This window comes from Brienomyrus brachyistius, unplaced genomic scaffold (genome assembly GCF_023856365.1).
Source record: "Brienomyrus brachyistius isolate T26 unplaced genomic scaffold, BBRACH_0.4 scaffold65, whole genome shotgun sequence".
NCBI classification, from domain to species: Eukaryota; Metazoa; Chordata; class Actinopteri; order Osteoglossiformes; family Mormyridae; genus Brienomyrus; species Brienomyrus brachyistius.
Window position 1 is genome coordinate 563,861 of NW_026042340.1, and position 22,733 is coordinate 586,593.

The following is a 22,733-nucleotide window of genomic DNA, read 5'->3' on the forward strand; positions in this document are numbered from 1 at the left end:
AAAATGCAAGCTGACCCAAACTTCCCACTTTGCTACACACACTATAAAGAGGAGATAGTGAGCAATTAGCTAAGGGAGGAGAGGAGGGGTCTACCTTCTCTTAGACACTAAACTGTAATTCTTTAAATATTTATTAGAGCATCACATTTATTTAATAATTATAATGGTGAGATGATATTATTTATTGGGGAGTATCTGTCTCTCTCTCTTTGCAGGCTGTCAGGCTGTAGAGTCACAGAAGAAGGCTGTTCTTCCCTGGCTTCAGCTCTGAGGTCAAACCCCTCACACCTGAGAGAGCTGGATCTGAGCTACAATCACCCAGGAGACTCAGGAGTGAAGCTGCTCTCTGCTGTACTGGAGGATCCCAGCTGTAAACTGGAGAAGCTGAAGTAAGTACAGAATATGCATTTTACACAAAAGTAACTGGACACCAAGAAAACCCACAATGCATTTCAGCAGTTACATAATAAACAAACACAAACAGCTTCTTTTTTCTTATCCTACTTCCTTATATCCCACAATCTTATCAGCCCTCGATCCATATTAGAAATAATTAAGCAGTGAAGCAGGAAACATCCATTCAACTATATAAACCATGGAATACATTTGTGTAGCTCAGCAAATTTAACAGTACTGTTACAGTATTATAAAAATATAATGGACAGCAATCAGAATTGGGATGATTGTTAACATGACTTTTAGTAAATTGTTTTCTAAAAATGCCCCCTATTCTCCTCATTAGAATACAGTGCAGCAGTGTAAAAAGTGGAATTAAAAGTGTTTCATTTTCCTAAGGGTGAACCGGTGTGAACTCACAGAGAAATGCTGTGAGGTACTGATTTCAGCTTTAAGATCAAACTCCTCACCCCTGAGAGAGCTGGACTTGAGTGACAATGACCTGCAGGATTCAGGAGTGAAGCTGCTCTCTGCTGGACTGGGGGATTCACACTGTAAACTGGAGATACTGAGGTCAGTATTTGACTGCTGCCTGACCTCAGATCTGGACTCACATGCCAGGAAACCATCAATTTATTTTTACTTTCGCTGTAATTTAAGTTTCAAAACACAATTCCAGTTGTTTGAGGCAGTGGGCAGTTATATTATAGTGTGGTATGAGTTTAAGGACATACAGGCAGCGATGGGTGACTGGACTGAAGCCTCAGTGAGGCAGACTTTTGTAAAAATAAAAATGACAGCAGGAAGAGGAAAGTTTGGGGCGGCTGGTGGCAGTCAGTGGCGTCCTCATTCCGAGTCGGGGTCTCTGGGTGTGAGAGACGGGAGACGTGAGGGAGACACCGCTGTCTGTTCCCAGGCGAGGTGGGAGGAGAGAAAACGGAACAAAAGGAGCGGAAGGCAGGGTAACGCGGAGCAGCCGGTGTCTGGGGGTCACAGGTGAGGTGGGAGGAGAGAAAACGGAACAAAAGGAGCGGAAGGCAGGGTAACGTGCAGCGATATCAGATTTTCACTTCATGATTATTGTGGCCAAATTCACAGCAATCATGTTATTGTGATATCGTGAAACTTTGAACATAATAGTTATAATGATGCAGAAACCAGTCAAATTCATCTTTAAATTTGTTCATTGTGTCTCCTCTCTTTTTTTGGCAAATGAGTTACATTCAAAATATGAGTGTATAGAGGTGCAGAGTCTGTAACCATGACTGTATAAAAGCACATGAAAAGAACAATTACACCCCCTAGTGGATGGTGGAGGGATAACCAGGGCTAAAGCCCCCTTCTGCTTACTGTTGATTTGCTCGTCCTGCAGACTGGGGTGTCTAAGACCCCGTCTTTTTCGCAAAATCTTGTAGTGACACCATTAATATTTATTTTAAAGACATCAGGTTCATTTTAAATGTTATTTACTTTTTCTGTTTTTTATCTGATCCCACTGATTTGGAGTGAAATTAATTTGGGTACAACAAACGCAAAATATGCCAAACTTCATGTTTCTGTTCAGAGTGAACCAAAGCTATGAGGTGAGGTAAGGAGCATTCGCTGATCACAGTGCGTTGCTGCTCCCAATAAAGGGAGCCAGTAAAATGCAAGGGGAGCCAATAAAATGCAAGCTGACCCAAACTTCCCACTTTGCTACACACACTATAAAGAGGAGATAGTGAGCAATTAGCTAAGGGAAAGGGAGGAGGGGTCTACCTTCTCTTAGACACTAAACTGTAATTCTTTAAATATTTATTAGAGCAGTCACATTTATGTAATACTTGTAATGGTGAGATGATATTATTTATTGGGGAGTATCTGTCTCTCTCTCTCTGCAGGCTGTCAGGCTGTAGAGTCACAGAAGAAGGCTGTTCTTCCCTGGCTTTAGCTCTGAGGTCAAACCCCTCACACCTGAGAGAGCTGGATCTGAGCTACAATCACCCAGGAGACTCAGGAGTGAAGCTGCTCTCTGCTGTACTGGAGGATCCCAGCTGTAAACTGGAGAAGCTGCAGTGAGTACAGAGTGTGTGTCTGACACGCTACAGATACTTATGCATGTATGTGAAGAAGAGGCACCAATAAATAAATGGATACAGCAGGACTATGTCATTCTGCTTCTCCTGTAGTGTGGATCATGGTGGAGAGTGCAGGACCAGACCAGGCTTACAGAAATGTAAGTGTGTTTGCATGTTTTTATTAATAATACCATCAATATTATGTTATGGTTGTATTCACACAGGTTTTGTGATTAGTGTGGCTTTTTGCACTGTGTGAAGATGGATTTCCATGTTTGTGTTTCTGTGAGTTTCTGTGTCATTTTAGACAACATCCAAATGAGAGAAATAAAACATCGAAATCATCACCAAAACACTATCGATTCACACCCGCACTGCTAACAAATTGACTCCTGCACATCTGCACTTTACACACATACTCTGCTACAAGCATTTTTGCACTTCCGCCACTTATTTGTACATAAATATTAATGAGCCAGCAAATCATGCAGGGCTTAGCTCATGAATATTAATAAGATTTCCGGACCCACCCTGCTAAAAAAAAATTACGCCTGCGTGAGATGCGGGGCTCACGCCTCGAGGCAGTGGTGCCACGTCTGAGAGTCACGAGCGCGGTAGACACGCTTCACGGAAATAAGCCGATGCGTGTGAAATGCATTCAGAGCGGTTTTGCTGGGACTAAAGATCGTGTCAGACAATCGCTGCAAACACTGGATCCTCATAGAGCGCAACTCCGGCGCCGAAATCGTCTTCGGAGGCGTTTGTATCAGAATTCAGGTCCAAATCTTTATTAAATATCGCTTTAAATATGCAATAATATTACTTAAATTTAAATTACTTAAATTCTGTTATTGATGGCCATTTTCAAATGTAAACTCCCTGTAGAAAGACAGAGAGCAGCAAGGCGCCGCACGCGCATGATTTAGCGGTTAGAAGGAAAGACACTGACTTTTAGTATTAATATCTGGTGCCGTTTTGTGGTAAATATGCTTGTGATGAATATGTCTGATGAATGTCGCCGCTTTGTAATTTTATTTACCCGTAATTACGCTGTTAGTTTAGCTCGCGCCGCATTTTGGCGGCTCTTCCCGCCGGCGTCGCGCGCCGTCCGACATTTCCTGAGCTATTTCATAAACTTCGGTTCCCGCTTCGTTCGGGGAAGCTGCGCTGTTTTTATATTGTACAGAAACATAAAGTACAGGCGGCCTGATGGTATTAATAATTCTTCCTCCTGCCTACAGACTCCTGCCAGCTGACGCTGGACCCCAACACAGCAAGCAGACGCCTGTCTCTGTCAGGGGGGAACAGGAAGGTGACACATGTGTGGGGGGCAGAGAGATTTGATTACTGGCCCCAAGTTCTGTGCAGAGAGAGTCTGACTGGCCGCTGTTACTGGGAGGCTGAGTGGGATGGAGATGCAGCCCGGATAGGAGTGACTTATAAAGGGATCGGGAGGGAAGGAGGGAGTGACTGTGTCATTGGAGACAATGACAAGTCATGGTGTCTGTGCTGTAAACCTGACAGTTACTTTGTCTGTCACAATGATAAACTGACTCTCATACCCATACGGGCCTCAGGCTCCCGCAGAGTAGGAGTGTATCTGGACTGGGGGGCTGGTGCTCTGTCCTTCTACAGAGTCTCCTCTGATGGACTGACCCCCCTGTACAGATTCACCTCCTCATTCACTGAGTCCCTCTATCCAGGGTTTCATGTTTCTGACTCCATAGTGTTACTGTGACGTGTTGCTGGTTCTCCTGGCAAAAAGGTGAAATCTCTGCTTTTTAACCTTTATAATACTTTTTACTCTCAAATGTATGTTTGACAAAAATAAGTTTTTCTCTCACTAAAGTGTAACTAAATGTAATCCTGATTGGGGGGGGCTTTCCCCCTCCCCTGTATATGTACATTTTATATATTTATGCCTATTTACTATATTACTGTACAATGACAATAAAGTCTTTCTGTTCTGTCCTATTAATGTCCTGCTTCAGCGTCACCCAAAGCATGACTGAGTAACATAATGAAACCACAGTCTGGTGGGTTAAATTAAATAAATTCACTTTTTACTAATAGAATTAGAGTAAATCAGTGTAAATAACTATTTAACTGCAGACATAAAAGAAATGAAAAACACTGGAAAATATAATTATATCCTGTTACTACTCTGGGTCAGTGGATTAAAGCAAATAAAATTATATTAAATAATTATTTGATTAAATAATAAAATTTGTTTTATGGAATAATTACCCCCCACCCCAATGTACTGTAATAGGTCTGCTTACCCCCCCGTCGGACAGAAGGGGCAGGTGCCCAGACCCCCTTGCCACCCCCACCCCTCGGTAATAGGTCTGCATACGTCCCCCATCGGACAGAAGGGGCAGGTGCCCAGGCCCCCTTGCCACCCCCACCCCTCGGTAATAGGTCTGCTTACGGCCCCCAACGGACAGAAGGGGCAGGTGCCCAGGCCCCCTTGCCACCCTCACCCCACTGTGAAAAGTCTGCTTACGCCCCCAACGGACAGAAGGGGCAGGTGCCCAGGCCCCCTTGCCACCCCCACCCCACTGTAAAAGGTCTGCTTTCGCCCCCGTCGGATTGGAGGGGCATGTAACCAGACGCCCTTGCCACCCCCACCCCACTGTAAAAGGTCTGCTTACGTCCCCATCGGACAGAAGGGGCAGGTATCCAGTCACCCTTGCCCTCCCCACCCCACTGTGAAAGGTCTGCTTACGCCCCCGTCGGACAGGAGGGGCAGGTGCCCATGCCCCCTTGCCACCCCCACCCCCATGTGAAAGGTCTGCTTTCGCCCCCGTCGGACTGGAGGGGCAGGTGCCCATGCCCCCTTGCCACCCCCCACCCCACTGTGAAAGGTCTGCTTACGCCCCCCGTCGGACAGGAGGGGCAGGTGCCCATGCCCCCTTGCCACCCCCACCCCACTGTGAAAGGTCTGCTTACGTCCCCGTCGGATAGTAGGGGCAGGTGACCAGACACCCTTGCCACCCCTACCCCACTGTAAAAGGTCTGTTTACGTCCCTGTCGGATAGTAGGGGCAGGTGCCCAGGCCCCCTTGCCACCCCCACCCCACTGTGAAAGGTCTGCTTACGTCCCTGTCGGATAGTAGGGGCAGGTGACCAGACACCCTTGCCACCCCCACCCCACTGTAAAAGGTCTGGTTACGCCCCCATAGGACAAAAGGGGTTGGTGACCAGGCACCCTTGCCACCCCCACTCCACTGTAAAAGGTCTGCTTACGCCCCCATAGGACAAAAGGGGTTGGTGACCAGGCACCCTTGCCACCCCCACTCCACTGTAAAAGGTCTGCTTACGCCCCCATAGGACAAAAGGGGTTGGTGACCAGGCACCCTTGCCACCCCCACCCCCCTGTGAAAGGTCTGCTTACGTCCCCATCAGACTGGAGGGGCAGGTGCCCAGGCCCCCTTGCCACCCCCACCCCACTGTAAAAGGTCTGCTTATGCCCCATTTGGACAAAAGGGGTTGGTGACCAGGCACCCTTGCCACCCCCACCCCACTGTAAAAGGTCTGCTTTCGCCCCCGTCGGACAGGAGGGGCAGGTGCCCAGGCCCTCTTGTCACCCCCCACCCCACTGTAAAAGGTCTGCTTACGCCCCCATAGGACAAAAGGGGTTGGTGACCAGGCACCCTTGCCACCCCCACCCCACTGTAAAAGGTCTGCTTACGTCCCCATCGGACAGAAGGGGCAGGTGCCCATGCCCCCTTGCCACCCCCACCCCCATGTGAAAGGTCTGCTTTCGCCCCCGTCGGACTGGAGGGGCAGGTGCCCATGCCCCCTTGCCACCCCCACCCCACTGTGAAAGGTCTGCTTACGCCCCCGTCGGACAGGAGGGGCAGGTGCCCATGCCCCCTTGCCACCCCCACCCCACTGTGAAAGGTCTGCTTACGTCCCCGTCGGATAGTAGGGGCAGGTGACCAGACACCCTTGCCACCCCTACCCCACTGTAAAAGGTCTGTTTACGTCCCTGTCGGATAGTAGGGGCAGGTGCCCAGGCCCCCTTGCCACCCCCACCCCACTGTGAAAGGTCTGCTTACGTCCCTGTCGGATAGTAGGGGCAGGTGACCAGACACCCTTGCCAACCCCACCACACTGTGAAAGGTCTGGTTATGCCCCCATTGGACAAAAGGGGCAGGTGCCCAGGCCCCCTTGCCACCCCCAACCCACTGTAAAAGGTCTGCTTTCGCCCCCGTCGGACTGGAGGGGCAGGTGCCCATGCCCCCATGCCACCCCCACCCCCCTGTGAAAGGTCTGCTTACGTCCCCATCGGACAGAAGGGGCAGGTGCCCAGGCCCCCTTGCCACCCCCACCCCACTGTAAAAGGTCTGCTTACGTCCCCATCGGACAGAAGGGGCAGGTGCCCAGGCACCCTTGCCACCCCCACCCCACTGTAAAAGGTCTGTTTACGTCCCTGTCGGACAGGAGGGGCAGGTGCCCAGGCACCCTTGCCACCCCCACCCCACTGTAAAAGGTCTGCTTACGTCTCCGTCGGATAGTAGGGGCAGGTACCCAGGCCCCCTTGCCACCCCCACCCCACTGTAAAAGGTCTGCTTTCGCCCCCGTCGGACAGAAGGGGCAGGTACTCAGGCACCCTTGCCCTCCCCACCCCACTGTGAAAGGTCTGCTTACGCCCCCGTCGGACAGGTGGGGCAGGTGCCCAGACCCCCTTGCCACCCCCACCCCACTGTAAAAGGTCTGGTTACGCCCCCATAGGACAAAAGGGGTTGGTGACCAGGCACCCTTGCCACCCCCACTCCACTGTAAAAGGTCTGCTTACGCCCCCATAGGACAAAAGGGGTTGGTGACCAGGCACCCTTGCCACCCCCACCCCCCTGTGAAAGGTCTGCTTACGTCCCCATCAGACTGGAGGGGCAGGTGCCCAGGCCCCCTTGCCACCCCCACCCCACTGTAAAAGGTCTGCTTATGCCCCATTTGGACAAAAGGGGTTGGTGACCAGGCACCCTTGCCACCCCCACCCCACTGTAAAAGGTCTGCTTTCGCCCCCGTCGGACAGGAGGGGCAGGTGCCCAGGCCCTCTTGTCACCCCCACCCCACTGTAAAAGGTCTGCTTACGCCCCCATAGGACAAAAGGGGTTGGTGACCAGGCACCCTTGCCACCCCCACCCCACTGTAAAAGGTCTGCTTTCGCCCCCGTCGGACAGAAGGGGCAGGTGCCCAGGCCCTCTTACCACCCCCACCCCACTGTAAAAGGTCTGCTTTCGCCCCCGTCGGACTGGAGGGGCAGGTATCCAGGCCCTCTTGCCACCCCCCACCCCACTGTAAAAGGTCTGCTTACGCCCCCATAGGACAAAAGGGGTTGGTGACCAGGCACCCTTGCCACCCCCACCCCACTGTAAAAGGTCTGCTTTCGCCCCCGTCGGACAGAAGGGGCAGGTGCCCAGGCCCTCTTACCACCCCCACCCCACTGTAAAAGGTCTGCTTACGCCCCCTTCGGCCAGGAGGGGCTGGTGCCCAGGCACCCTTGCCACCCCCACCCCACTGTAAAAGGTCTGCTTTCGCCCTCGTCGGACAGGAGGGGCAGGTGCCCAGGCCCTCTTGCCACCCCCACCCCACTGTAAAAGGTCTGCTTACGCCCCCATAGGACAAAAGGGGTTGGTGACCAGGCACCCTTGCCACCCCCACCCCACTGTAAAAGGTCTGCTTTCGCCCCCGTCGGACAGAAGGGGCAGGTGCCCAGGCCCTCTTACCACCCCCACCCCACTGTAAAAGGTCTGCTTTCGCCCCCGTCGGACTGGAGGGGCAGGTATCCAGTCACCCTTGCCCTCCCCACCCCACTGTGAAAGGTCTGCTTTCGCCCCCGTCGGACAGAAGGGGCAGGTGCCCAGGCCCTCTTACCACCCCCACCCCACTGTAAAAGGTCTGCTTTCGCCCCCGTCGGACAGGTGGGGCAGGTGCCCAGACCCCCTTGCCACCCCCACCCCACTGTAAAAGGTCTGGTTATGCCCCCATAGGACAAAAGGGGCAGGTGCCCAGGCCCCCTTGTCACCCCCCACTCCACTGTAAAAGGTCTGGTTATGCCCCCATAGGACAAAAGGGGTTGGTGACCAGGCACCCTTGCCACCCCCAACCCACGGTGAAAGGTCTGCTTACGTCCCCATCGGACTGGAGGGGCAGGTGCCCAGGCCCCCTTGCCACCCCCACCCCACTGTAAAAGGTCTGCTTTCGCCCCCGTCGGACTGGAGGGGCAGGTGCCCAGGCCCTCTTGTCACCCCCACCCCACTGTAAAAGGTCTGCTTTCCTCCCCGTTGGATAGGAGGGGCACCTGCCCAGGCCCCCTTGCCACCCCCACCCCACTGTGAAAGATTTGCTTACGCCCCCGTTGGACAAGAAGGGCAGGTGCCCAGGCCCCCTTGCCACCCCCACCCCACTGTAAAAGGTCTGCTTTCGCCCCTGTCGGACTGGAGGGGCAGGTGCCCAGGCCCCCTTGCCACCCCCACCCCACTGTAAAAGGTCTGCTTTCGCCCCCGTCGGACTGGAGGGGCAGGTGCCCAGGCCCCCTTGCCGCACCCACCTCACTGTAAAAGGTCTGCTTACGCCCCATTTGGACAGGAGGGGCAGGTCCCCAGGCCCCCTTGCCACCCCCACCCCACTGTAAAAGGTCTGCTTTCGCCCTCTTCGGACAGAAGGGGCAGGTGCCCAGGCACCCTTGCCACCCCCACCCCACTGTAAAAGGTCTGCTTATGCCCCATTTGGACAGGAGGGGCAGGTGCCCAGGCACCCTTGCCACCCCCACCCCACTGTAAAAGGTCTGCTTATGCCCCATTTGGAAAGGAGGGGCAGGTCCCCAGGCCCCCTTGCCACCCCCACCCCATTGTAAAAGGTCTGCTTTCGCCCTCTTCGGACAGTAGGGGCAGGTGCCCAGGCACCCTTGCCACCCCCACCCCACTGTAAAAGGTCTGCTTATGCCCCATTTGGACAGGAGGGGCAGGTGCCGAGGCCCCCTTGCCGCCCCCACCTCACTGTAAAAGGTCTGCTTTCGCCCCCGTCGGACAGGAGGGGCAGGTGCCCAGCCCCCCTGCCACCCCCACACCACTGTAAAAGGTCTGCTTACACCCCCTTCGGCCAGGAGGGGCTGGTGCCCAGGCACCCTTGCCACCCCCACCCCACTGTAAAAGATCTGCTTTCGCCCCCGTCGGACTGGAGGGGCAGGTGCCCAGGCCCTCTTGCCACCCCCACCCCACTGTAAAAGGTCTGCTTACGCCCCCATAGGACAAAAGGGGTTGGTGCCCAGGCACCCTTGCCACCCCCACCCCACTGTAAAAGGTCTGCTTTCGCCCCCGTCGGACTGGAGGGGCAGGTGCCCAGGCCCTCTTGCCACCCCCACCCCACTGTAAAAGGTCTGCTTACGCCCCCATAGGACAAAAGGGGTTGGTGACCAGGCACCCTTGCCACCCCCACCCCACTGTAAAAGGTCTGCTTACGCCCCCGTTGGACAAGAAGGGCAGGTGCCCAGGCCCCCTTGCCACCCCCACCCCACTGTAAAAGGTCTGCTTATGCCCCATTTGGACAGGAGGGGCAGGTCCCCAGGCCCCCTTGCCACCCCCACCCCACTGTAAAAGGTCTGCTTTCGCCCTCTTCGGACAGGAGGGGCAGGTGCTCAGGCACCCTTGCCACCCCCACCCCACTGTAAAAGGTCTGCTTACCTCCCCGTTGGATAGGAGGGGCACCTGCCCAGGCCCCCTTGCCACCCCCACCCCACTGTGAAAGATTTGCTTACGCCCCCGTTGGACAAGAAGGGCAGGTGCCCAGGCCCCCTTGCCACCCCCACCCCACTGTAAAAGGTCTGCTTTCGCCCCCTTCGGACTGGAGGGGCAGGTGCCCAGGCCCCCTTGCCACCCCCACCCCACTGTAAAAGGTCTGCTTTCGCCCCCTTCGGACTGGAGGGGCAGGTGCCCAGGCCCCCTTGCCACCCCCACCCCACTGTAAAAGGTCTGCTTTCGCCCCCGTCGGACTGGAGGGGCAGGTGCCCAGGCCCCCTTGCCACCCCCACCCCATTGTAAAAGGTCTGCTTTCGCCCCCGTCGGACTGGAGGGGCAGGTGCCCAGGCCCCCTTGCCGCACCCACCTCACTGTAAAAGGTCTGCTTTCGCCCTCTTCGGACAGGAGGGGCAGGTGCCCAGGCACCCTTGCCACCCCCACCCTACTGTAAAAGGTCTGCTTACGCCCCATTTGGACAGGAGGGGCAGGTCCCCAGGCCCCCTTGGCACCCCCACCCCACTGTAAAAGGTCTGCTTTCGCCCTCTTCGGACAGGAGGGGCAGGTGCCCAGGCACCCTTGCCACCCCCACCCCACTGTAAAAGGTCTGCTTATGCCCCATTTGGACAGGAGGGGCAGGTGCCCAGGCCCCCTTGCCGCCCCCACCTCACTGTAAAAGGTCTGCTTTCGCCCCCGTCGGACAGGAGGGGCAGGTGCCCAGGCCCTCTTGTCACCCCCCACCCCAATGTAAAAGGTCTGCTTACCTCCCCGTTGGATAGGAGGGGCACCTGCCCAGCCCCCCTGCCACCCCCACACCACTGTAAAAGGTCTGCTTACACCCCCTTCGGCCAGGAGGGGCTGGTGCCCAGGCACCCTTGCCACCCCCACCCCACTGTAAAAGGTCTGCTTTCGCCCTCGTCGGACAGGAGGGGCAGGTGCCCAGGCCCTCTTGCCACCCCCACCCCACTGTAAAAGGTCTGCTTACGCCCCCATAGGACAAAAGGGGTTGGTGACCAGGCACCCTTGCCACCCCCACCCCACTGTAAAAGGTCTGCTTTCGCCCCCGTCGGACAGAAGGGGCAGGTACTCAGGCCCCCTTGCCACCCCCACCCCACTGTAAAAGGTCTGCTTTCGCCCCCGTCGGACTGGAATAGCAGGTGCCCAGGCCCTCTTACCACCCCCACCCCACTGTAAAAGGTCTGCTTTCGCCCCCGTCGGACTGGAGGGGCAGGTGCCCAGACCCCCTTGCCACCTCCACCCCACTGTAAAAGGTCTGCTTACCTCCCCGTTGGATAGGAGGGGCACCTGCCCAGGCCCCCTTGCCACCCCCCACCCCACTGTGAAAGATTTGCTTACGCCCCCGTTGGACAAGAAGGGCAGGTGCCCAGGCCCCCTTGCCACCCCCACCCCACTGTAAAATGTCTGCTTTCGCCCCCTTCGGACTGGAGGGGCAGGTGCCCAGGCCCCCTTGCCACCCCCACCCCACTGTAAAAGGTCTGCTTTCGCCCCCGTCGGACTGGAGGGGCAGGTGCCCAGGCCCCCTTGCCACCCCCACCCCACTGTAAAAGGTCTGCTTTCGCCCCCGTCGGACTGGAGGGGCAGGTGCCCAGGCCCCCTTGCCGCACCCACCTCACTGTAAAAGGTCTGCTTACGCCCCATTTGGACAGATGGGGCAGGTCCCCAGGCCCCCTTGCCACCCCCACCCCACTGTAAAAGGTCTGCTTTCGCCCTCTTCGGACAGGAGGGGCAGGTGCCCAGGCACCCTTGCCACCCCCACCCCACAGTAAAAGGTCTGCTTATGCCTCATTTGGACAGGAGGGGCAGGTGCCCAGGCACCCTTGCCACCCCCACCCCACTGTAAAAGGTCTGCTTATGCCCCATTTGGACAGGAGGGGCAGGTGCCCAGGCCCCCTTGCCGCCCCCACCTCACTGTAAAAGGTCTGCTTTCGCCCCCGTCGGACAGGAGGGGCAGGTGCCCAGGCCCTCTTGTCACCCCCACCCCACTGTAAAAGGTCTGCTTACCTCCCCGTTGGATAGGAGGAGCACCTGCCCAGGCCCCCTTGCCACCCCCACCCCACTGTAAAAGGTCTGCTTTCGCCCTCGTCGGACAGGAGGGGCAGGTGCCCAGGCCCTCTTGCCACCCCCACCCCACTGTAAAAGGTCTGCTTACGCCCCCATAGGACAAAAGGGGTTGGTGACCAGGCACCCTTGCCACCCCCACCCCACTGTAAAAGGTCTGCTTACGCCCCCATAGGACAAAAGGGGTTGGTGACCAGGCACTCTTGCCACCCCCACCCCACTGTAAAAGGTCTGCTTACGCCCCCATAGGACAAAAGGGGTTGGTGCCCAGGCCCTCTTGTCACCCCCACCCCACTGTAAAAGGTCTGCTTACCTCCCCGTTGGATAGGAGGGGCACCTGCCCAGGCCCCCCTGCCACCCCCACACCACTGTAAAAGGTCTGCTTACACCCCCTTCGGCCAGGAGGGGCTGGTGCCCAGGCACCCTTGCCACCCCCACCCCACTGTAAAAGGTCTGCTTACGCCCCATTTGGACAGGAGGGGCAGGTCCCCAGGCCCCCTTGCCACCCCCACCCCACTGTAAAAGGTCTGCTTATGCCCCATTTGGACAGGAGGGGCAGGTGCCCAGGCACCCTTGCCGCCCCCACCCCACTGTAAAAGGTCTGCTTTCGCCCCCGTCGGACAGGAGGGGCAGGTGCCCAGGCCCTCTTGTCACCCCCCACCCCACTGTAAAAGGTCTGCTTACCTCCCCGTTGGATAGGAGGGGCACCTGCCCAGGCCCCCCTGCCACCCCCACACCACTGTAAAAGGTCTGCTTACACCCCCTTCGGCCAGGAGGGGCTGGTGCCCAGGCACCCTTGCCACCCCCACCCCACTGTAAAAGGTCTGCTTACGCCCCATTTGGACAGGAGGGGCAGGTCCCCAGGCCCCCTTGCCACCCCCACCCCACTGTAAAAGGTCTGCTTATGCCCCATTTGGACAGGAGGGGCAGGTGCCCAGGCACCCTTGCCGCCCCCACCCCACTGTAAAAGGTCTGCTTTCGCCCCCGTCGGACAGGAGGGGCAGGTGCCCAGGCCCTCTTGCCACCCCCATACCACTGTAAAAGGTCTGCTTACACCCCCTTCGGCCAGGAGGGGCTGGTGCCCAGGCACCCTTGCCACCCCCACCCCACTGTAAAAGGTCTGCTTTCGCCCTCGTCGGACAGGAGGGGCAGGTGCCCAGGCCCTCTTGCCACCCCCACCCCACTGTAAAAGGTCTGCTTACGCCCCCATAGGACAAAAGGGGCAGGTGCCCAGGCCCTCTTGCCACCCCCACCCCACTGTAAAAGGTCTGCTTACACCCCCTTCGGCCAGGAGGGGCTGGTGCCCAGGCACCCTTGCCACCCCCACCCCACTGTAAAAGGTCTGCTTTCGCCCCTGTTGGACAAGAAGGGCAGGTGCCCAGGCCCCCTTGCCACCCCCACCCCACTGTAAAAGGTCTGCTTATGCCCCATTTGGACAGGAGGGGCAGGTCCCCAGGCCCCCTTGCCACCCCCACCCCACTGTAAAAGGTCTGCTTTCGCCCTTTTCGGACAGGAGGGGCAGGTGCCCAGGCAACCTTGCCACCCCCACCCCACTGTAAAAGGTCTGCTTATGCCCCATTTGGACAGGAGCGGCAGGTGCCCAGGCCCCCTTGCCGCCCCCACCCCACTGTAAAAGGTCTGCTTACCTACCCGTTGGATAGGAGGGGCACCTGCCCAGGCCCCCCTGCCACCCCCACCCCACTGTAAAAGGTCTGCTTACGCCCCCATAGGACAAAAGGGGTTGGTGACCAGGCACCCTTGCCACCCCCACCCCTCTGTAAAATGTCTGCTTACACCCCCTTCGGCCAGGAGGGGCTGGTGCCCAGGCACCCTTGCCACCCCCACCCCACTGTAAAAGGTCTGCTTACGCCCCCTAGGACAAAAGGGGTTGGTGACCAGGCACCCTTGCCACCCCCTCCCCACTGTAAAAGGTCTGCTTTCGCCCCCGTCGGAGTGGAGGGGCAGGTGCCCAGGCCCCCTTGCCACCCCCACCCCACTGTAAAAGGTCTGCTTTCGCCCCCGTCGGACTAGAGGGGCAGGTGCCCAGGCCCCCTTGCCACCCCCACCCCACTGTAAAAGGTCTGCTTTCGCCCTCTTCGGACAGGAGGGGCAGGTGCCCAGGCACCCTTGCCACCCCCACCCCACTGTAAAAGGTCTGCTTATGCCCCATTTGGACAGGAGGGGCTGGTGCCCAGGCACCCTTGCCACCCCCACCCCACTGTAAAAGGTCTGCTTACGCCCCATTTGGACAGGAGGGGCAGGTCCCCAGGCCCCCTTGCCACCCCCACCCCACTGTAAAAGGTCTGCTTATGCCCCATTTGGACAGGAGGGGCAGGTGCCCAGGCACCCTTGCCGCCCCCACCTCACTGTAAAAGGTCTGCTTACGCCCCATTTGGACAGGAGGGGCAGGTGCCCAGGCACCCTTGCCACCCCACCCCACTGTAAAAGGTCTGCTTTCGCCCTCGTCGGACAGGAGGGGCAGGTGCCCAGGCACCCTTGCCACCCCCACCCCACTGTAAAAGGTCTGCTTACGCCCCCTAGGACAAAAGGGGTTGGTGACCAGGCACCCTTGCCACCCCCACCCCACTGTAAAAGGTCTGCTTACGCCCCCATAGGACAAAAGGGGTTGGTGACCAGGCACCCTTGCCACCCCCACCCCACTGTGAAAGATTTGCTTACGCCCCCGTTGGACAAGAAGGGCAGGTGCCCAGGCCCCCTTGCCACCCCCACCCCACTGTAAAAGGTCTACTTTCGCCCTCTTCGGACAGGAGGGGCAGGTGCCCAGGCCCCCTTGCCACCCCCACCCCACTGTAAAAGGTCTGCTTTCGCCCTCTTCGGACAGGAGGGGCAGGTGCCCAGGCCCCCTTGCCACCCCCACCCCACTGTAAAAGGTCTGCTTTCGCCCCCGTCGGACTGGAGGGGCAGGTGCCCAGGCCCCCTTGCCACCCCCACCCCACTGTAAAAGGTCTGCTTATGCCCCATTTGGACAGGAGGGGCAGGTCCCCAGGCCCCCTTGCCACCCCCACCCCACTGTAAAAGGTCTGCTTTCGCCCCCGTCGGACTGGAGGGGCAGGTGCCCAGGCCCCCTTGCCACCCCCACCCCACTGTAAAAGGTCTGCTTTCGCCCTCTTCGGACAGGAGGGGCAGGTGCCCAGGCACCCTTGCCACCCCACCCCACTGTAAAAGGTCTGCTTTCGCCCTCGTCGGACAGGAGGGGCAGGTGCCCAGGCCCTCTTGTCACCCCCACCCCTCTGTAAAATGTCTGCTTACACCCCCTTCCGCCAGGAGGGGCTGGTGCCCAGGCACCCTTGCCACCCCCACCCCACTGTAAAAGGTCTGCTTTCGCCCTCTTCGGACAGGAGGGGCAGGTGCCCAGGCACCCTTGCCACCCCACCCCACTGTAAAAGGTCTGCTTTCGCCCTCGTCGGACAGGAGGGGCAGGTGCCCAGGCCCTCTTGTCACCCCCACCCCACTGTAAAAGGTCTGCTTACCTCCCCGTTGGATAGGAGGGGCACCTGCCCAGGCCCCCCTGCCACCCCCACACCACTGTAAAAGGTCTGCTTACTCCCCATTTGGATAGCAGGGGCAGGTGCCCACGCACCCTTGCCATCCCCACCCCACTGTAAAAGGTCTGCTTTCGCCCTCTTCGGCCAGGAGGGGCTGGTGCCCAGGTCCCCCTTGCCACCCCCACCCCACTGTAAAAGGTCTGCTTACGCCCCCATAGGACAAAAGGGGTTGGTGACCAGGCACCCTTGCCACCCCCACCCCACTGTAAAAGGTCTGCTTACGCCCCCATAGGACAAAAGGGGTTGGTGACCAGGCCCTCTTGCCACCCCCACCCCACTGTAAAAGGTCTGCTTTCGCCCCCGTCGGACTGGAGGGGCAGGTGCACAGGTCCTCTTGTCACCCCCACCCCACTGTAAAAGGTCTGCTTACCTCCCCGTTGGATAGGAGGGGCACCTGCCCAGGCCCCCTTGCCACCCCCACCCCACTGTAAAAGGTCTGCTTTCGCCCCCGTCGGAGTGGAGGGGCAGGTGCCCAGGCCCCCTTGCCACCCCCACCCCACTGTAAAAGGTCTGCTTTCGCCCCCGTCGGACTGGAGGGGCAGGTGCCCAGGCCCCCTTGCCACCCCCACCCCACTGTAAAAGGTCTGCTTTCGCCCCCGTCGGACTGGAGGGGCAGGTGCCCAGGCCCCCCTGCCACCCCCACACCACTGTAAAAGGTCTGCTTACGCCCCCTAGGACAAAAGGGGTTGGTGACCAGGCACCCTTGCCACCCCCACCCCACTGTAAAAGGTCTGCTTACGCCCCCATAGGACAAAAGGGGTTGGTGACCAGGCACCCTTGCCACCCCCACCCCACTGTGAAAGATTTGCTTACGCCCCCGTTGGACAAGAAGGGCAGGTGCCCAGGCCCCCTTGCCACCCCCACCCCACTGTAAAAGGTCTACTTTCGCCCCGGTCGGACCGGAGGGGCAGGTGCCCAGGCCCCCTTGCCACCCCCACCCCACTGTAAAAGGTCTGCTTACACCCCCTTCTGCCAGGAGGGGCTGGTGCCCAGGCACCCTTGCCACCCCCACCCCACTGTGAAAGATTTGCTTACGCCCCCGTTGGACAAGAAGGGCAGGTGCCCAGGCCCCCTTGCCACCCCCACCCCACTGTAAAAGGTCTACTTTCGCCCCGGTCGGACCGGAGGGGCAGGTGCCCAGGCCCCCTTGCCACCCCCACCCCACTGTAAAAGGTCTGCTTTCGCCCCCGTCGGAGTGGAGGGGCAGGTGCCCAGGCCCCCTTGCCACCCCCACCCCACTGTAAAAGGTCTGCTTTCGCCCCCGTCGGACTAGAGGGGCAGGTGCCCAGGCCCCCTTGCCACCCCCACCCCACTGTAAAAGGTCTGCTTTCGCCCTCTTCGGACAGGAGGGGCAGGTGCCCAGGCACCCTTGCCACCCCCACCCCACTGTAAAAGGTCTGCTTATGCCCCATTTGGACAGGAGGGGCAGGTCCCCAGGCCCCCTTGCCACCCCCACCCCACTGTAAAAGGTCTGCTTTCGCCCTCTTCGGACAGGAGGGGAAGGTGCCCAGGCACCCTTGCCACCCCCACCCCACTGTAAAAGGTCTGCTTTCGCCCCCGTCGGACAGGAGGGGCAGGTGCCCAGGCCCTCTTGTCACCCCCACCCCACTGTAAAAGAACTGCTTTCGCCCTCGTCGGACAGGAGGGGCAGGTGCCCAGGCCCTCTTGTCACCCCCACCCCTCTGTAAAATGTCTGCTTACACCCCCTTCCGCCAGGAGGGGCTGGTGCCCAGGCACCCTTGCCACCCCCACCCCACTGTAAAAGGTCTGCTTTCGCCCTCGTCGGACAGGAGGGGCAGGTGCCCAGGCCCTCTTGTCACCCCCACCCCACTGTAAAAGGTCTGCTTACCTCCCCGTTGGATAGGAGGGGCACCTGCCCAGGCCCCCCTGCCACCCCCACACCACTGTAAAAGGTCTGCTTACGCCCCATTTGGACAGGAGGGGCAGGTCCCCAGGCCCCCTTGCCACCCCCACCCCACTGTAAAAGGTCTGCTTTCGCCCTCTTCGGCCAGGAGGGGCTGGTGCCCAGGTCCCCCTTGCCACCCCCACCCCACTGTAAAAGGTCTGCTTACGCCCCCATAGGACAAAAGGGGTTGGTGACCAGGCACCCTTGCCATCCCCACCCCACTGTGAAAGATTTGCTTACGCCCCCGTTGGACAAGAAGGGCAGGTGCCCAGGCCCTCTTGCCACCCCCACCCCACTGTAAAAGGTCTGCTTTCGCCCCCGTCGGACGGGAGGGGCAGGTGCCCAGGTCCTCTTGTCACCCCCACCCCACTGTAAAAGGTCTGCTTACCTCCCCGTTGGATAGGAGGGGCACCTGCCCAGGCCGCCTTGCCACCCCCACCCCACTGTAAAAGGTCTGCTTTCGCCCCCGTCGGAGTGGAGGGGCAGGTGCCCAGGCCCCCTTGCCACCCCCACAACACTGTAAAAGGTCTGCTTTCGCCCTCTTCGGACAGGAGGGGCAGGTGCCCAGGCCCCCTTGCCACCCCCACCCCACTGTAAAAGGTCTGCTTTCGCCCCCGTCGGACTGGAGGGGCAGGTGCCCAGGCCCCCTTGCCACCCCCACCCCACTGTAAAAGGTCTGCTTATGCCCCATTTGGACAGGAGGGGCAGGTCCCCAGGCCCCCTTGCCACCCCCACCCCACTGTAAAAGGTCTGCTTTCGCCCCCGTCGGACTGGAGGGGCAGGTGCCCAGGCCCCCTTGCCACCCCCACCCCACTGTAAAAGGTCTGCTTTCGCCCTCTTCGGACAGGAGGGGCAGGTGCCCAGGCACCCTTGCCACCCCACCCCACTGTAAAAGGTCTGCTTTCGCCCTCGTCGGACAGGAGGGGCAGGTGCCCAGGCCCTCTTGTCACCCCCACCCCTCTGTAAAATGTCTGCTTACACCCCCTTCCGCCAGGAGGGGCTGGTGCCCAGGCACCCTTGCCACCCCCACCCCACTGTAAAAGGTCTGCTTTCGCCCTCTTCGGACAGGAGGGGCAGGTGCCCAGGCACCCTTGCCACCCCACCCCACTGTAAAAGGTCTGCTTTCGCCCTCGTCGGACAGGAGGGGCAGGTGCCCAGGCCCTCTTGTCACCCCCACCCCACTGTAAAAGGTCTGCTTACCTCCCCGTTGGATAGGAGGGGCACCTGCCCAGGCCCCCCTGCCACCCCCACACCACTGTAAAAGGTCTGCTTTCGCCCTCTTCGGCCAGGAGGGGCTGGTGCCCAGGTCCCCCTTGCCACCCCCACCCCACTGTAAAAGGTCTGCTTACGCCCCCATAGGACAAAAGGGGTTGGTGACCAGGCACCCTTGCCACCCCCACCCCACTGTAAAAGGTCTGCTTACGCCCCCATAGGACAAAAGGGGTTGGTGACCAGGCCCTCTTGCCACCCCCACCCCACTGTAAAAGGTCTGCTTTCGCCCCCGTCGGACTGGAGGGGCAGGTGCACAGGTCCTCTTGTCACCCCCACCCCACTGTAAAAGGTCTGCTTACCTCCCCGTTGGATAGGAGGGGCACCTGCCCAGGCCCCCTTGCCACCCCCACCCCACTGTAAAAGGTCTGCTTTCGCCCCCGTCGGAGTGGAGGGGCAGGTGCCCAGGCCCCCTTGCCACCCCCACCCCACTGTAAAAGGTCTGCTTTCGCCCCCGTCGGACTGGAGGGGCAGGTGCCCAGGCCCCCTTGCCGCCCCCACCTCACTGTAAAAGGTCTGCTTACCTCCCCGTTGGATAGGAGGGGCACCTGCCCAGGCCCCCCTGCCACCCCCACACCACTGTAAAAGGTCTGCTTACGCCCCCTAGGACAAAAGGGGTTGGTGACCAGGCACCCTTGCCACCCCCACCCCACTGTAAAAGGTCTGCTTACGCCCCCATAGGACAAAAGGGGTTGGTGACCAGGCACCCTTGCCACCCCCACCCCACTGTGAAAGATTTGCTTACGCCCCCGTTGGACAAGAAGGGCAGGTGCCCAGGCCCCCTTGCCACCCCCACCCCACTGTAAAAGGTCTACTTTCGCCCCGGTCGGACCGGAGGGGCAGGTGCCCAGGCCCCCTTGCCACCCCCACCCCACTGTAAAAGGTCTGCTTACACCCCCTTCTGCCAGGAGGGGCTGGTGCCCAGGCACCCTTGCCACCCCCACCCCACTGTGAAAGATTTGCTTACGCCCCCGTTGGACAAGAAGGGCAGGTGCCCAGGCCCCCTTGCCACCCCCACCCCACTGTAAAAGGTCTACTTTCGCCCCGGTCGGACCGGAGGGGCAGGTGCCCAGGCCCCCTTGCCACCCCCACCCCACTGTAAAAGGTCTGCTTTCGCCCCCGTCGGAGTGGAGGGGCAGGTGCCCAGGCCCCCTTGCCACCCCCACCCCACTGTAAAAGGTCTGCTTTCGCCCCCGTCGGACTAGAGGGGCAGGTGCCCAGGCCCCCTTGCCACCCCCACCCCACTGTAAAAGGTCTGCTTTCGCCCTCTTCGGACAGGAGGGGCAGGTGCCCAGGCACCCTTGCCACCCCCACCCCACTGTAAAAGGTCTGCTTTCGCCCCCGTCGGACAGGAGGGGCAGGTGCCCAGGCCCTCTTGTCACCCCCACCCCACTGTAAAAGGTCTGCTTTCGCCCTCGTCGGACAGGAGGGGCAGGTGCCCAGGCCCTCTTGTCACCCCCACCCCTCTGTAAAATGTCTGCTTACACCCCCTTCCGCCAGGAGGGGCTGGTGCCCAGGCACCCTTGCCACCCCCACCCCACTGTAAAAGGTCTGCTTTCGCCCTCGTCGGACAGGAGGGGCAGGTGCCCAGGCCCTCTTGTCACCCCCACCCCACTGTAAAAGGTCTGCTTACCTCCCCGTTGGATAGGAGGGGCACCTGCCCAGGCCCCCCTGCCACCCCCACACCACTGTAAAAGGTCTGCTTACGCCCCATTTGGACAGGAGGGGCAGGTCCCCAGGCCCCCTTGCCACCCCCACCCCACTGTAAAAGGTCTGCTTTCGCCCTCTTCGGCCAGGAGGGGCTGGTGCCCAGGTCCCCCTTGCCACCCCCACCCCACTGTAAAAGGTCTGCTTACGCCCCCATAGGACAAAAGGGGTTGGTGACCAGGCCCCCTTGCCATCCCCACCCCACTGTGAAAGATTTGCTTACGCCCCCGTTGGACAAGAAGGGCAGGTGCCCAGGCCCTCTTGCCACCCCCACCCCACTGTAAAAGGTCTGCTTTCGCCCCCGTCGGACGGGAGGGGCAGGTGCCCAGGTCCTCTTGTCACCCCCACCCCACTGTAAAAGGTCTGCTTACCTCCCCGTTGGATAGGAGGGGCACCTGCCCAGGCCGCCTTGCCACCCCCACCCCACTGTAAAAGGTCTGCTTTCGCCCCCGTCGGAGTGGAGGGGCAGGTGCCCAGGCCCCCTTGCCACCCCCACCCCACTGTAAAAGGTCTGCTTTCGCCCCCGTTGGACTGGAGGGACAGGTGCCCAGGCCCCCTTGCCACCCCCACCACACTGTAAAAGGTCTGCTTTCGCCCCCGTCGGACTGGAGGGGCAGGTGCCCAGGCCCCCTTGCCGCCCCCACCTCACTGTAAAAGGTCTGCTTACGCCCCATTTGGACAAGAGGGGCAGGTCCCCAGGCCCCCTTGCCACCCCCACCCCACTGTAAAAGGTCTGCTTATGCCCCATTTGGACAGGAGGGGCAGGTGCCCAGGCACCCTTGCCACCCCCACCCCACTGTAAACGGTCTGCTTTCGCCCTCTTCGGACAGGAGGGGCAGGTGCCCAGGCACCCTTGCCACCCCCACCCCACTGTAAAAGGTCTGCTTATGCCCCATTTGGACAGGAGGGGCAGGTGCCCAGGCCCCCTTGCCGCCCCTACCTCACTGTAAAAGGTCTGCTTTCGCCCCCGTCGGACAGGAGGGGCAGGTGCCCAGGCCCTCTTGTCACCCCCACCCCACTGTAAAAGGTCTGCTTACCTCCCCGTTGGATAGGAGGGGCACCTGCCCAGGCCCCCCTGCCACCCCCACACCACTGTAAAAGGTCTGCTTACACCCCCTTCGGCCAGGAGGGGCTGGTGCCCAGGCACCCTTCCCACCCCCACCCCACTGTAAATGGTCTGCTTACGCCCGCATAGGACAAAAGGGGTTGGTGACCAGGCACCCTTGCCACCCCCACCCCACTGTGAAAGATTTGCTTACGCCCCCGTTGGACAAGAAGGGCAGGTGCCCAGGCCCCCTTGCCACCCCCACCCCACTGTAAAAGGTCTACTTTCGCCCCGGTCGGACCGGAGGGGCAGGTGCCCAGGCCCCCTTGCCACCCCCACCCCACTGTTAAAGGTCTGCTTTCGCCCCCGTCGGAGTGGAGGGGCAGGTGCCCAGGCCCCCTTGCCACCCCCACCCCACTGTAAAAGGTCTGCTTTCGCCCCCGTCGGACTAGAGGGGCAGGTGCCCAGGCCCCCTTGCCACCCCCACCCAACTGTAAAAGGTCTGCTTTCGCCCCCGTCGGACTGGAGGGGCAGGTGCCCAGGCCCCCTTGCCGCCCCCACCTCACTGTAAAAGGTCAGCTTACGCCCCATTTGGACAGGAGGGGCAGGTCCCCAGACCCCCTTGCCACCCCCACCCCACTGTAAAAGGTCTGCTTTCGCCCTCTTCGGACAGGAGGGGCAGGTGCCCAGGCACCCTTGCCACCCCCACCCCACTGTAAAAGGTCTGCTTATGCCCCATTTGGACAGGAGGGGCAGGTCCCCAGGCCCCCTTGCCACCCCCACCCCACTGTAAAAGGTCTGCTTTCGCCCTCTTCGGACAGGAGGGGCAGGTGCCCAGGCACCCTTGCCACCCCCACCCCACTGTAAAAGGTCTGCTAATGCCCCATTTGGACAGGAGGGGCAGGTGCCCAGGCCCCCTTGCCGCCCCTACCTCACTGTAAAAGGTCTGCTTTCGCCCCCGTCGGAC

General features: G+C 59.9%; 1 protein-coding gene across 2 annotated transcripts in view; it reads left to right on the forward strand.

The window, feature by feature from the left end:
* LOC125725331 (NACHT, LRR and PYD domains-containing protein 12-like) overlaps positions 1-22,733 on the forward strand; it is a 322,258-nt gene that overhangs the window by 147,352 nt on the left and 152,173 nt on the right. Inside the window, exons 22-26 of one of the 2 annotated variants that reach the window (XM_049002176.1) lie at positions 216-389; positions 796-969; positions 2,277-2,450; positions 2,565-2,611; positions 3,695-4,233. In XM_049002176.1, coding sequence (XP_048858133.1) covers positions 216-389; positions 796-969; positions 2,277-2,450; positions 2,565-2,611; positions 3,695-4,191 — 1,066 coding nt within the window. In that variant the 3' untranslated portion in view covers positions 4,192-4,233. Of the gene's footprint in view, positions 1-215; positions 390-795; positions 970-2,276; positions 2,451-2,564; positions 2,612-3,694; positions 4,234-22,733 lie in introns of those variants that run through there. The other variant, XM_049002175.1, reaches the window with a different exon arrangement.